General features: G+C 35.4%; 1 protein-coding gene and 1 long non-coding RNA gene across 2 annotated transcripts; both read left to right on the forward strand.

The window, feature by feature from the left end:
• Positions 1-799: 799 nt before the first annotated feature.
• On the forward strand, positions 800-5,582 carry LOC149795284 (uncharacterized). Its single transcript, XR_016422101.1, has 3 exons — positions 800-932; positions 4,357-4,571; positions 5,435-5,582. It is a non-coding gene; the product is annotated as an uncharacterized LOC149795284 (long non-coding RNA).
• Positions 5,583-7,554: 1,972 nt separating this feature from the next.
• On the forward strand, positions 7,555-11,702 carry LOC149795285 (uncharacterized). The gene is made up of 3 exons (XM_089964076.1): positions 7,555-8,225; positions 9,169-9,383; positions 11,552-11,702. Exons 1-3 carry the CDS (start codon positions 8,128-8,130, stop codon positions 11,665-11,667), a joined length of 429 nt encoding a protein of 142 aa, XP_089820202.1. The 5' UTR covers positions 7,555-8,127; the 3' UTR covers positions 11,668-11,702.
• Positions 11,703-16,139: the final 4,437 nt, after the last annotated feature.

The raw sequence follows: 16,139 nt of genomic DNA on the forward strand, positions 1-16,139 counted from the left end.
GTGTAGGTTCGAGTCTCGGATTCAGCCAATATGGGTATGTGAGAAAGCTTGCCAGTAGCTTCTCGAGGGTCGGTGGTTCTTTCCGGGGATTTCCCGGGTTCTTCCTCCACCATTAATACTGGCCGCCATGTATAGCCTATCTTGTGCTGAAAAATGGCGTTAAACCCTACAACAACAACAACAACAAAACGTGACAGAAAGTGTAAGTTATGCAGTGGTGATGAATCTTTGCATTATTTACCCCCAAACAATAAGGTGACAATGATATGGGTCAGGGCTCGAAGCCTTTCTTATTACAGAACCGCACTGTACCACAACGAGGACAACATTCAACAGGAATACTAGCAGCGTAGCCATCTTGTTATGGAATAGAAGTCCTTGATAGAGAGAGTACATTAGTTATGGTAAGGAACCCTGGCTGACACTATACATGTCAAGATAAGCTGTAAAAGCAAAAGCAAAAGTTACGCCAAACCTTTCATTATAACACCAATTTTGTAACACGACCGTTTTTAAATATAAAGGATGATATTATTTCGCTGCAAGGAAAGCTGTTACATGACACTAAAATCTACGCCACCTACCAACACGCGGTGTAGCAATCGTGCGTGCAGTATATGTAAATGGTACATGAATAATCATTTCAAATTAAATGATGTAATGCAAAATCAAATATCACTATCAAATCGTCAAATACATTTCAAATTATCACACAATTTATAGAATTGACTGTCGCAATAAAATAAGAAGATCAAGCTGTAACATGGAACCATTCTAGTGTCTCGATACATGTACACAGTGCATATTCAACGCAATCTTTGATATACATACATGATGGGAAACTTTTTATATTACATCCTGATTGTGAGTTCCGTCTGGCCAATATTAAACGCATTGCTTTTCGATGATCCATGCGAGATTTCGCAAATCGGGTACGTAGAAAACTTAGCTAGTTAATGTTTTACTCAGACAACAGATGTTATACTAAAAAAGTGGCTGAATCAAAGATGACAAAATTAAAAATCCCTCTGAATTTTTCTGTTTTTTAAAAACAATTTGTCATCAGACATAACTGTCCCTTGTACAAATTAGGCAAAGTTATGTCTGATGTCATATCAGATTGAACTGACGTACCTAAATATCAGATTTTGAAGTAATGCGGTTTATTCTGTTGAAATATTTCTACTTTCAGGGAGTTACAGTAATTCTTTTTAAATGTTCACTTTTGTAAGATACATCAAAAAGGGAGCTATTTTGCAGAGCAAACTAAATATGTAACGAGCAGACGGTCCGTATAACCTGCAGCATGTAAACGAAAATGACGTGTGTGTGTATGTGTGTGTGTGTGTGTGTGTGTGATTAGGATTTTATCGTAGCTTTAACAATGTTTCAGTCATTTCGCTACGATGTCTGCAGTGTGGCAGTTTATAGAGATGTCCAGCACTGGGGCATCATGCCGCAGACATGTAATATGATGTCCCACCCAGTCACATTATCCTGACACCAGGCCGACCACTCCTAACACTAACCTCTTAATGCTGAGCGCCAGGCGAGGCAGCTGTTAGTACCATTTTGTAAGTCTTTGGTATGACTCGGCCGGGGATCGAACCCACAACATCCCGCTTCCGAGACGGACGCTCTAACCATTAGGCCACCGGAGCGGTTAAAAATAACGTGAAGACGTTAATTCGGAACAGAATGGGCGGAAAGTGGCTGACTAATTTAAATCTCAAATATTTCCATTTTACGCTAGTATATTAGTACAATCTCATAACGAAACTGGATGAAATTCGTCAATGGATTAGCGTGAACCCGGATTAGCTTCACAGTTGCAAGTATCCAAGTATAGTATGAAATATAGTATGCCTCGTAAATTCACTCTAGATTACAGGAATCATGCAAAAGCATATGATTTACTCTTGTCCTATTTATTCCAAGTTTCTTCATCTCAAGATGTAGCTATAAAATATACATCTTATCATCCTTGTAATTACGTTGTTACCAGTAGTGTATCATGTACCAGTTAAAAATAATGTATCACTTATGACGTATGTGTGCTGAAACAAGCAATTTAAGCCAAGCTTTTCGACATGCCTTGACAGGAACGTATGCTATTATATAATTGTTTCTTGCTTTCGAATGTAGATATCATTTGTTACATCTTTTTGGCAAATTCCTACCTATAGAACAATACCAACAGGACTACGACATGAATGAAGGCATTTGTTTCAGGTTACATCTGCGAATTTCTCAAACTGAAACAGAAGAGAGCAGATACCCGTCATGGTGTCCCACTCCCCCAGTAATGATCAAAACGTCACACACATCCACACAAACAATTCTAACAAGGCATCGATTGGGAAACACTTCGAACAGAACGAAGGAAAAATCATATTCAGTTATTTGTGGAGAGACCTCGCTATATTAGGGATCCAGCCAGATATCTTTAGCTCATTGACGATAAAGGAAAACTCATCAAAGACGTCGATGTCATACGTGAAGATTTAGTGAATTACAAAGAAACCATATACTTTTTTCCGCCTGACGAGTTTGGCAATGTCATCTTGGCTGCTTAATTGACACAAAATGGCAGCCTGAAATTGTTTTCCGTCTTGGAACCTTTAGGAGAAGGTGTCCTTAACTTTGACAGCAATAGTTGTGTGTAAATAGTTTGACGTGATGTTATCATTCTCACATCGGAGAGGAATAGATGGCAAATGGGACCGATGTACATTTGAAAGAGACTGTTCTGAGTTTTGCCAGTGGCTATCAGCACGAAAAGAAGAAATGGCAACAAACCAAATGCACGGTAAAAAGCGGATGACGTTCGGCTATCGTTCGAATCAATTTGAAATAAGCCATACTATTAGATCCAGATCAAGGCTTCTTCGTCAAAGTATGTGTCCCATCTGCCGCTCACACATGACTGTACATTTATATGATCACTAACTCGTCAATTCGTCAGCCAACCGAAGGACAAATTGTATCAGATCTCTGAGAATTACAGTTGTTCAGAAGAGACAAGGAACTAGCTCTAACGAAAAAATATCGTTTTGAACAGATACGATCAATTAGAAAAAGGAATTCGGCATAGAAACATGGTAACGGACCCACGTACCCAGGGGCGAATGAAGACGAATGTAACGCTGTATGCTGCGACACGAATGACGTTGTAACCAACAGCAATATCGACTCAGCAGGTTGTTAATTACCTTTAGAAAGGGAAAACTGTAAATGTAATGAAACATTTGTTTGCCATCTACACACTCACACGTCATTATTGACACCAATAAAAGAGCAATATTTGTTTCCAGTGGATTTGCCTGGCTATTGTGCTTTTGACAGTGGATTCTACATGTTCAAAACTGAAATGATCCAAATATCTGGAATGACCCACTTATACAATTTTTTGCTTAAATCAATTTTTTGCTTAAATCAAGGATTCCAAGTACAGTGTTTTAGTTTTGGTATGAAATCAAGGAATGTAAGTAAAAGATAAAGATTGCCATGAACACTTTAGATGGTGTCCGGGCTATCGTTACATTCCCTTGGTGGGTCTATTCTACCTTTGAAGCTGCGTAAAGTTAGTCATGATGAAGACGACATAGGCTGAAAGAAAGTTTTAGCCAACACGTAATGAAATTCATGTGCGAATACATACAACTCGTGATGTTAGCATTTCTGCTGCGTGTAGTGTTACACTGAATACGATTGGAGGAAGTCGCCAAAAGGAGACAAAGACGATTGCCAAATATTTTTTAAATAATCGATTCCACAAGGCGACACTGTTCCTTTGAATTGAGGACGATATCTCCTCTCTGTTTTGTATCTGTGTGTGATTGATTTTCATGGATTTTCATAATCGCGATTGCAAAGTTTCCGTTAATTTGCAACGGAGATGAACAATCGTGTTAGTTCGAATTGCGAGCAGCATAGTCTTTGACAGTTGCTCTATTCCACCCAATATATTGCACACTTGTAAATTAGAATGGATGAAGACAACAGTCCAACGCGACGACGAAAATAAGATAATATAGAGTAATGATCTTTCATACTGGAAACAACATTTGACGATCTTAAGAAGCATGCTGAAAACTTGAAAATATATGTTGACCCGCACAGCCACTGGTATTTTGTCATGTTTCTCTGAAAGGCTGATATAACATATTTGTTAAAACATTACAACAATTCCATTCTTTTTGATAAATCAGTCTATATGTACGTTTTATATGTGGGTTTTTATGGACATACACTGTTTATATGGATCCCTGACTCGCAGGTCTTGAATCATATGATTTGATGAATATAGTTCGATGAAATACAATTGTAGACAAGATTTAATTTTACATATTACAGGGAATTTGATAAGGAAACAACCGATATTGTTGCCAATCAAAGCTGTACAAATGGTGTTGTTAGGTGGGGCTACCCAAGAGGATCTATTCATATCCGTTTTGTATCTGCTAATTCTGCTATGATTTCTGTCTGCTTCTCCGATTAGTTGACGATGAGTTTCTTACGTTTATTTGATGAGTCAACCGGGGTTGAACAAAACATGACGCATGCAGGAGGTAAGTACATTTAAATTATCACATATGCTGTCCAGCTGAAAATAAAAAATATCTATCATTAATTAGTTTTGCTAATGGACATCTCATTTGCTGAATACATGCAAAGAAATGACAACTATGGAAATGGCAACTATGAAAGTTAGCAGCATTGTTTTACTATTTTATTTTAACTGGATTTTTTGCATATAACAACAATTTATATATGATTTACCCCACTCAGACTTTTGTTTCTGCTCAGAATGTCAATCATGTGACAGTACAAAATAAAATACAAACATACATAATTGAAATCGTGTAAGAAGTGTAACTTCAGTAAGAAACGTTGGAGACGAACCCACACATTCATCGGCGCTAAAATATTTTCTATCAAAATAAAGCATATACCACCAAGTTAGTCTCCCGCCATAATATATGTAAACATAATTGCATTTGAACTTATTGTCCTATCATAATGTGCAGCAAAACCTTAAGACGAAGAAAACAAAACTAGGACTAAAAATGCAAGAAGATCTCAATGTGTAACGTCTGCCAAATAGCGTTGCATTTTATGTATATTTTATCCCGATTCTAGACGAATTGGAAATACTTCGACTTTGCATGGGAATAATAAGTGTTAAAGGAATCTACAAGACGGAGTTTATCAGTTCCTATGAATGTGCTAATGATTCTGATATATATATATATATATATATATATATATATATATATATATATATATATATATATATATATATATATATATATATATATATATATATTTCTGGTATTTCTTTGGAGAAGCGAAGATAATGTAATGCGTTTTCCTGTTTTGAGACATATTATAAATACTTTCAGATCCTCCACAGCTGTTTAATCTTTTGCAGAAAATGGCAATTCCGACATCTGTACTAAACCACACGATGGGCAAGTAATGGTCCGTATCCAAGCTCCAGAACTTCTCGTCTATGTGGCCGGTGCTCGCTATCAAATAAAGCTGGTATGATCTTAAATGAACTTTATATTCCGTGTTTGATTTATCCTACTAAATGCGTGAAATAAAATAAAATGAAGATATTTTATTTTTATTTATCTAATCAACACGCTGAAATTCTTCTGTGCAACTAGTCGTGATTGAAGCTTTGCAAGTTTCAAACATTCAAAAAATAACATCACCTTGGATACGCAGACATTAAGAGGTATTTGGAGATTGTATTTCGGATAAATAGTTGTTCTGATAACTGTCACGTTTTAAATAGTTTCTTTGCTTTTCCTTGACCGGCAATGCAATTATAATAGCATGAAATTCGCAGAATAATCTTTCCACATTCAAGAGCTGAAGTACAAGTACGCACTCGGATAAATTTATTTGTGCATTTTCCATTAACAAGTTAAAGCGCTTTGTTATTAATTGTTGTAACGGGGTTTCAAAGGAAACAGGAACACATATTATAATTATATGATTCTAATGACCTGTAGATAAACGGAAATAATCATTGTCATGGCACATTCGGAAAGAACGAACATCCCCTATTTCTTGACAGCAAACGGCAAACTGCCTTAAAAAAAAAAAAAAAAAAAAACCAGTTTCAATTAAATTGAATTTTGCATGAAATATTAAAGGTGGAAGTGATTGAAGCCACGTAAATTTCACCGTCCTTAAAATCTAACTAAAGTTTGAAAGGAAGGAAAAGACTTACTATAAAAAGCTATCTGACGTAACCCGTTTTAAAAAAAATTAAACTGTTATGTTTAAACGTCGTTAAAACATTCATTTTAGAATTAAAAGGTGCCACTTTTGATTTAGTCTACGTAGTCGCTCGTAATTCTAATATATTTCTGGAGAACACCAAAAGTAGTGATGTGGTACATTGGACAAATTCCGTTAGTGACTAATCTGATGACAGCAACATTCGCACGTGGCGCACAAATTGATTCGAGGGGGGAATGAAGACATGCAGGCCAATTTTTTAAAGTCGGTCTGAATTAAAAAAGCGTTCGTGAGATATACATAGAAATCCGGGTGAATATTGATGATCAACTGGGTCGCTAGAATATACACAATGAAGGGCGAAATAGGCCTGAAGTCAATCCGACATAGCGTGGTGTTAGCTATTCGTGTTTCCAAATGTGACGTCATTAAATCATGTGTGCCAGCTTTCGACTGAAATCGATTAACTCACGGACGTCGCCCATCAAGATCGAATTAATTCGTACACATGTAAAAAATGTCAGGTTTCTTAGTTCGAGGGAGAATTTACATAGTTCGTGATGTCATGAAACGTCGATATCATCTGGTTGTTATGGAACCCAACGATGTTTGGATCAATATCTTTCAATATTCAGTACTATTCAGATGATTTGGCATGTACAACTTTTTGCACGTAACGGCTGCATTAGGACTTGAAGTGAATTTATCTATTAATTGGAATCTGTAACATAAAGGCTCTACTTTAATTATACAGAATATTATTCGAAATCGTACAAAGTTTAACAAAATACGATATTGCACAAGAATAGGAATTATGAAAATGTTTTTGTCCATTTAAGAGTTATAATTAGCAAAACTTAAACAAGGCGGCATACCTGCAGAAATACGATTTTTTTTTGTTTTTTCATTTTCATGGCATAACGAGGGAGTAAGGGCGAGCAGCCCCTTCTTATTGACGGCAAACGGCTAACTGCGGTCCAGGCAAAGCTTTGCGCATGCGCTTGGAAGCACGATAATACCTGTTTGGCAATTTTTTAATTGCTAGAACTAAACAGATTTGTACAGGCACACGCTCCAAATGAATGAATGAATGTAGACGAAGACAACACAGAGTAAAATAGCTTTAAGACTGTTTTGTTATGATTCCAAAACAGAACACAAGTGCAATCATTGTCTGCAAAAGAACATTATTAAAGAAATTAAATTCCTGTCTCTGAAATTAAGAAAATGATTGGTTATGATATACTTTATCTGCTACTTGTTTTCACATAAAATAAATAGCTAACAACATAGCTAACCCGTCCCCAATAGCAACCATTGCTAAGTGAATAAGTACAGTGGTTAGAGTAAACACAATTATTAAATGCACGTCATTACAGGTTATGTATGGGTCGCAGCAAATCTCATCATGTCACTATGATGTTCAGTGTACTGACATATGTATCGATTCATCAAAATGCATATATTTAGTGCATTCATCGAATAACATACGTGTAGCGATTCATCAAAAGCGTGTTTCTGTAATTCAAATTTGGAAGAAGCATGAATATTGTTATCAATGAAATAATAATAAACAGACTATATAGAATCGCATATGTGTGGCACACCCCATTTGTCCGTTTTATCTAATCATCTGGAGAAGTGACGTTCGTATACTCGGCCCTTTAACACTTTAATGTAGTCTTGATAAGTGTGTAAAATTGTGTGACTACATATGATACTGAGAGAACTATTCGAGCAATATTAGACGTGACATTGATATGTTGGATTCACCATTAAAACAAGATAAGACTATCAGTATATGTGCTATATAATGGAACATGGCTGTTGCTCTGATCCGGTAGAAGGGAATCCGGATGTGCAAATAAAATGAAGAGTCAGCTGTACTGGGTGATAATTTTCAGAACACTGTGCCCAATATTGACTGCCTTCCTTTTCGACGATCCTTGTGAGATTGTGCCAGTGGGGTATGTAATAGCCTAATTGATTTTTCTCCTGTGTAGACTTAAAACATGGTACATAATGTAGTAGCATCTAACAAATCCTATAGTGGCTCCAAAAGACAAACGCAAAATGAAAAGTACAACAAAATAAAAACTAAAAAATATAGCTAAACAAAAACAGTCACAGAAATGATTTAATTCCTGGAGGGTTACTTATTTATCTCTAAACTAATGCTAGTGAGTTTTTGTGTATTTCCGACATTGTTCAACAGCTATGATGCAATCCAGCACATTAGTATAAGTTCAGGTGCACCGATACAATCCTGCATATGCTAGGCACTAAAGTGGACACACACACACACACACACACACACACACCTACCTATCCTAGATTCACCATAAAGTATGTTGCATTTTATGGAAGCAATTGCATTTGAATGAAATCACTGGGATTTTGTTTACAAGTGACATTTTTTGAACTGGGCAAACCACATCTGCTGACTTTGTTTCCGTCCCTAAACACCAAAAGCTTAATTCAATAAATATTCAGTGTTCTGTTTAGGTTTTAATGGTGCTTCTTTATTGAATGTAAGTATTGATTTTCAATGATTATAACATCGTCAGGAAAAATCAGAGACAAATGTTTTCAAAATGATTTTCTTAAGTCAATCCCTTTTCTGTTCTTTCACCTTGTGTATTTGCCCTAATTATAAATATTTGTGTGTTTTAATATCCATATATAGAGATAGAAAGATATTGCCTAATATAGTCGACGAGAACTGGAAACGCTTAAACACAAGATCACTGCAGCACTTATTGCAAGACTCAAGGTGCCATACATAGATAAGGAAAATAAATCAATATCTACCTCCAATTTTGCAGGAATTATGTGTCATCACTTATTTTTATAACTATTGACAATTGGTACAATTGTACTGGTCTATACATTTTCGATATCTTTCATCAGGTATAATGAGAACAAAACAATTGATGTCTTTCCCAACTACAGCTGTATAACCGGTTCTGTCTGCTGGGATTTCCCGATTGGAAATCTTCGGATCCATTTCTTATCCAATAGTTCGAAACCGTTCTATGTATGTTTCTCCAACTCGCTGATAGGGAGTATCTTAACGTTATTTGATGCATCCAACGGTATTGAATACAGGATGGAGCCTTTGGGACGTAAGTATATGAAACACCACTCAGTAGTCTTCGTGTAATCTATCATTCAGTTTAAAAACAATAACGCAAGGCTTTCGTAATTAAACTGTAACATTTTGTTTATGTTTATATGTTTATGTTCTATTCCATATACATAGAAACAAATAGAAAAATGTATACAAACTAAACAATACGGTAAATTGACTTACCGGGAATCATAGCCCTTAATTATGAAAGCAGGGTCGAACATTTTCGATGGTTTAGTACCCAAAACAGGTCCTGTAGCTTATATTTCCACGCTGAAAATGTCATTTTTGTATTTACGAAGCTGTCGACTGAACACGCGAGACGCTGTAGTTTTTATAAATAAAACGAATACTCATATCCTGAGTCATTTGGGGATTTGAGGGAAGAAACCAGATATATCTGTAAAAGGAGGTAGGCTGGGGTGGATATTGCATCATGAGGAGAGCTTACGTTACATGTCTATCCAAATTTTAAAAAAAATAACTATATGTGTGAAATAGCCTGAAATAAATGTGGGTTTCTCCTTTGCTACTTACTTTTCTGATATAAAATGAAAACCATAACCACGAAGAAGTCAGCAGCACGCTGTGTGACAATGAAAACCATAACCACAAAAAAGTCAGCAGCACACTGTGTGACAATGAAAACCATAACCACTAAGAAGTCAGCAGCACGCTGTGTGACAATGAAAACCATAACCACAAAGAAGTCAGCAGCACGCTGTGTGACAATGAAAACCATAACCACGAAGAAGTCAGCAGCACACTGTGTGACAATGAAAACCATAACCACGAAGTCAGCAGCACACTGTGTGACAATGAAAACCATAACCACGAAGTCAGCAGCACACTGTGTGACAATGAAAACCATAACCACGAAGAAGTCAGCAGCACACGGTGTGACAATGAAAACCATAACCACGAAGAAGTCAGCAGCACACTGTGTGACATTGAAAACCATAACCACAAAGAAGTCAGCAGCACGCTGTGTGACAAATGAAAACCATAACCACGAAGCAGTCAGCAGCACGCTGTGTGACAAATGAAAACCATAACCACGAAGAAGTCAGCAGCACGCTGTGTGACAAATGAAAACCATAACCACGAAGAAGTCAGCAGCACGCTGTGTGACAAATGAAAACCATAACCACGAAGAAGTCAGCAGCACGCTGTGTGACAATGAAAACCATAACCACGAAGAAGTCAGCAGCCGGTGGTATGACCCTTCTTATCATTGCGCTAGCTAGAATACAGTTTAGACGATAGATTTATCGGCTTAAACTTTGTGTCGTTAAATATTAACAAAACCAAGCCTTTTCGATGAGAGAGTAAATAGTACAAATTATTCAGTGTAGGTGGGTCAGTGCAACAGAAGTGAGACTTAATTGCACATCGTCATATGAAATCATAAAATCACGTGGAATATTTAATGCGAATAGGATGAATCATGCTAGCTGGAATTATGTCCAGACGGTTTTAAAACAGTTTAAGCAGATCACTTACATTATATCTTAAGGAACATACATACTAATAAAAGGAATTAAACTAATTTAGCCTCAAAATACTACAGCCTATTCAAGACTAATTATAATTTTAATTTTGTGTTGTTACTGTTCGAAATTTGTGTCAACCATTGGAAAGCTTATTAAAGTAGGTGAATTTATATAACTGTGACGTATTGAGGGATTATTTATTTTGTTATACTTAACGTATTACATTCTACCAAGAAACTGTTTCTGCTGTTGAAGCAAAACATGGCATGCCATGAAATAGATGGTACCTACAAAGCAGTTGGAACTTTTTGCATTAAGAGCTGATGATTGGTTTGTAGCGTCGGGAATGTAGCGATTGACCATTTCGTGTAAAGTTAGATAGAAATGCTACGCGTTGGTAATCATCCTCTTATCCGTGTAGTTAGAACCAATAATGCTGAACAAATTTACGTAATAAATATATTATATTTTCTTTTGTAAATAAGTTGCATGAAACAAACCTAACCTTCAGTTCAGTCATCCCAATAGACCTGCTGTAAATTTCCAAGGTGATATGAGCAAGTCATTTAAAGCATTGATGGCATTATCTGACTTGACCACTTACGCCTGCCTCTGACGCAAAAACATGCATGGAATACCGGATTGTTTCACGTATTCAAATCTGTTGCAGAGCAAGATCATTCGGAGACCTGTACTCTGCCTCATGAGGAGGAGGTTATTGTACGTGCATCTCCAAAACACCTCGTCTACGTGACTCGTGTTTACTACCGGATGAAGTGGGTATAAGCGTAATTGTGCCTAATAACCTGGCTTTGATGTCATATTCCCCGGACGTTTAATAAAATAATACATTGGTCTTTTTACTTTTATACAACTGATACCCTGTAAAAATAACAGTGGAAAAGAAAGTTTATATTTTCTTCTCATTTAAAGATCTAACTTCAGAAATATCACCAGTCAACACCTACAGTTGTGACATACGACTGTTGCGAATAATACAGCACACATTCAACAACTGATGGAAGTAGTGAAGGGGGTGCCCCCCTTCACTACTGATGGAAAATGCCGATTACTCTTAGCATTTTAAAGAGCGTAATGCAATTAGATTTTCCTAAATACAGTTTAAATTTGAAAGCATTACACAGGAGTGCACTCTCTTAATAAGACACATTTATGTATTGATCGACGCTGTTTCTCAATGGTGTGATATAAGATGCAGACCCTTCACTTTTTGCTGAGTTTTATAGCGTTCACTATGTCTGAAGACAACGGTAATTTAAGAGTTACAACTGTTACAATATCACAGGACGAGACGTTGTAACATTATACGGAAAGTGTTACAACTACTGCAATATTATACGGGGATTGTGAATTGTGCATAATGTCAACTCAGTAATTATTGGTTACAGCATTTGTGTGGGAAAATAAGAACAAAATTTTTGGATGATATGCTGTGCGACCATGGGATTGCAGTATATTCATCCGACAAAACGAGTTCATCTTTTCCCATACAAATGCAGTAACCTTTTCATTATATGCTCATTTTCTTATTCTACCTAGGGCTTAATTATATCAACAAAAATACACTACAAGAAACAAAGTAACTGAATGTATGCCGTATTGCAAATTAAAGTCACAAGCGCAGAGTTGTCATTACACAACAACAACATTATTAATGCGCACATAACTCCGCCCAGATAAATTTGAACTTAGCCGTGCGCTAAACATAACTTTCGAAAGAAAATGGCGTTTTGATCTACTTAGAATTGAAATTTGGAGTTATAATGTGAATACATGCGCACAGCAACAACTTTTCCATTTCATCTGGAATTAATAGATTTTGGTATTTTTGTCGATTCTACGAAATTTTGTGTTTATGGACTGGATTTATCTGTGCCAATTCTACATGAAGTACATCGGATTTCAACAGTGTGTTGACATCTGCAAGTATGTTTCTGTTCTGTCACTGAATGTTTGAAATCATAATGTGGGGAAAATATGAAGTATTTCAATTGCATTTATCAAAAAGATGCTATGGAATATAATTTTTATTTCATTTTGAGTGCAGTAAAGAGGATGTAATTGAACTTGGAATATAGTCGAAATTACAGTACAATTTCGAAATGTGTAATCAAGCTTGATTTGGACTTGCAGAACTAAGAAAGCACATTTTGAGGAAATTCAGGATGTAAAACTGCAAGTATGTTTTTTGCCATTCTTATTACCAGATAAAGAATACGGTTTATGCCTTGTCACTTGCATTTAATTTGTAAGGACCCTGTCTGGCGTCTACAGCTAGCCTAAATACGAAACACTGAATCAAAAAAGATAACACTGAATGTGGCAAAGCAGCTTGTTTGTGGCAGTCCACAAAACTTCTTCATTCAGTGGTTTACTTTATCCAGAAACAAATAAAATAAATCAAACCTGCTGGCGTCTGCGTCCATTGTTTGTTTGCAATTGAAAGTAGTTCATTTATTCAGTGAGTTCAATGTGAAGTGCACGCATGTTCAATATCGCAAAATACTGCACAATTCCGACAATGTAAAATTAACGGAGAAAAATATCAGCATATAATAAGTTTGCTAACTATCTCAGTCCTCCCAAATATTGTATTGCTTATTCATTCATCTAAAACAAGGAAATAAGATATTCACAGGTCTGTGAAACAAAAACAAAAGGACAAAAGAGAAAAACTGACAATATTAAATACAAGACGTAATACAAATGCGGACCTAAAATTCAAATATAACTAAAACACAAAACTTAGATTAGGTAATTTTCATAAAAAAAGTAATCTTGCTTTCTATTATATATATATATATATATATATATATATATATATATATATATATATATATATATATATATATATATATATAGTGTATCAATGGCTCACCTAACAGTTTCTGTGATATTAAGATAGCAGATGTGTTTTAGAATACCATTCACTCTATTGGATATGACACAATGTCGCACAAGGGAGAATTATGCTAACAAAGATAGAAATTAATTTTTTATTTAGCTGGACGAGTAGGACACTTCGTTAATGCATTCAAGAATTGCGTTACAGTTGCTTCTCTCTGTCTCTGTCTGTCTGTTTGTCTCACTGTCTCTCTCTCTCTGTCTTCCTCACTCTCTCTCACTGACCCTTAATGACCTCAGTGTGGTTCGTATTTACTGTGTGCACCGGATATGGCAAATGTCTAGTGCTTCTGTAGACAAAGTTTGTGGACGGGTTTAGGAATCTTTGCTTCTTGTATTGACATGTGTGTTCGACACAACTTTCAGTTTGGATGTCACAGATCTTTATTTTTCAGCAAGACAGTTTTCAGTCTATGTTGAAGCATTAGCATAACGATACAGAATATGCATGTAAGATCTGTAGACTACAAAATTACGGAGTCTATAAGTCTGACAATTACTGGATGTTGTTGGTATCATAATCTATATTCTATGAAAACCATTATTCATTATCCAGTACCCCGTATGTAACAGCAAATCTCTGTGATCCTTATTAATATGCTGTTTCCTTAACCGGTGATATAACATTGTAAACTAATTTAGGTAAATCAGTTTCAAAAACAAATTTCAAGTCAGGATTTCATAAAATAACACATTTAGTTTCAGTCTAAAGAAAATGTAAAGTAAATTTGGGAAAGGAAGAGGAACAAGTTGATGAATTCTTTCAGATACCGTACTATTGACATTTATCGCATAAGTATTGATTTGGAAAATCTGCGGAATCTCATCTAATTTTCGTCATGTGTAGCAAAGTTTCCAAAAACCATTAATAGCAAATATGATGAATCATAATTTAACAGTTGGAGTCGCTTTTGGACAGCGGGACCAGAAACATATTTTAAATTAGGAGTCCGCATTTTATCCATAGCGAGATTGACATGATGGAAATTATATATTCGGTTTGATTGGAAGTGGATGAGATTTTGTCCAATTTGCATCAAACTGAATTCAATATTTATAATTCATTTGTGTAACTCCAAACACAAATGTCATACATTTTGAATTTTGTATTTAACGTTACGGGTTGTAATTATCGACCTCTAAATTCCATGCATACGGACCACATCGTTTTTGACAGTTAAAATTGACCTTAACACATGCAAAGGCATTAAACAACTCGGGACAATTGTCTCTGACTATAAGTCACTGATGACCTTTGACATAATGTAGCATTAGCCACCTGTTGAGACGTCTTTCTGTAAATCGAGGTAAAATAAATAAGCATTCAGCAAGACATTCTATATTGTTAAAGTTTTATATCTAGTAGCCCAAGTGTTAGTGATGTATTCTGGCATTCATCCTTCTGCTAGTACTGGACATAAAAAAAATTACGATTGGAAGCTAAACAGTAATATACTACAGTCAACGATTTTGGCTGCTAAATATATCATGGCAAAAGAATTAAGTTGATGAATACAATAAATTTCGATCTGGAATATAATAGATCACAAGCGATCAGTTATGTAGAAATCTATATTAATGCCTAAACTATTTTCTGATAAATGGTGAGAAAATAACCCAATTTAAGTTCAGTTTTGTATACCAGAAATAGATAGTATGTTAAAAAATTTATTCGAAACATCAGTTTTCGAAAACGAATAAATTAAATTCCACTTTGAATTAAACAGATTTTAAAAAATTTATAAAAATATGAAGAAACAAAAATTAGTCTCAGACCTCGATTATTTATAATTGTGATAGATTACATTCAATTTTGAAAATGTAGGTTTTGCAGGTTACAAAAGAAAATGTTCAAGATCGCGAAATACTAGTGTTGGTCCAAAAAGACTTGTTTAGTCAGACTGCCAAATATTATCAATGACATTACCCCAGTTTCAATAAATATCTCGAATTGTAAATTTCAAATTTCAAGTCTGAATATCTTTCATATTGCTTGGTTGACAAAAAATGGATTTTTCACAGAGCATTCAGCCTGTATCGGGTGTCCAATGTTTTAACAATATCTTTAATTTACATATAAATAGTCTCATTTGATCTCTTAGATCTTTGAGAAATTCATCAGTTTGAACTATAAAGCCCATACAAGATAACATTCTCAACATTTGTCCTCAAAAACAGCTTTTTTCATTGACCTTGTTTATAACACTTCTGATAATATTTGGAACAAAAGATAGTGTAAAGGGTACAGGAAGAAGAGCTTTAATTTAAACCAAAACCAGAGAGACTTGTTTGTGTATAAATAATTACAGATAATCTTATATTTGAGGAAATTA

The sequence above is a fragment of the Sinohyriopsis cumingii genome, chromosome 7 (assembly GCF_028554795.1).
Source record: "Sinohyriopsis cumingii isolate HCF-2022 chromosome 7, ASM2855479v2, whole genome shotgun sequence".
NCBI lineage: Eukaryota > Metazoa > Mollusca > Bivalvia > Unionida > Unionidae > Sinohyriopsis > Sinohyriopsis cumingii.

Bases quoted from the DNA above. Each gene is read 5' to 3' on its own strand.
- LOC149795285 (XM_089964076.1), top strand. From the start codon at position 8,128: ATGAAGAGTCAGCTGTACTGGGTGATAATTTTCAGAACACTGTGCCCA. The intron at 8,226-9,168 runs GTATGTAATAGC...ATCTTTCATCAG, and splicing joins TGTGAGATTGTGCCAGTGGG to GTATAATGAGAACAAAACAA. The intron at 9,384-11,551 runs GTAAGTATATGA...AATCTGTTGCAG, and splicing joins CAGGATGGAGCCTTTGGGAC to AGCAAGATCATTCGGAGACC.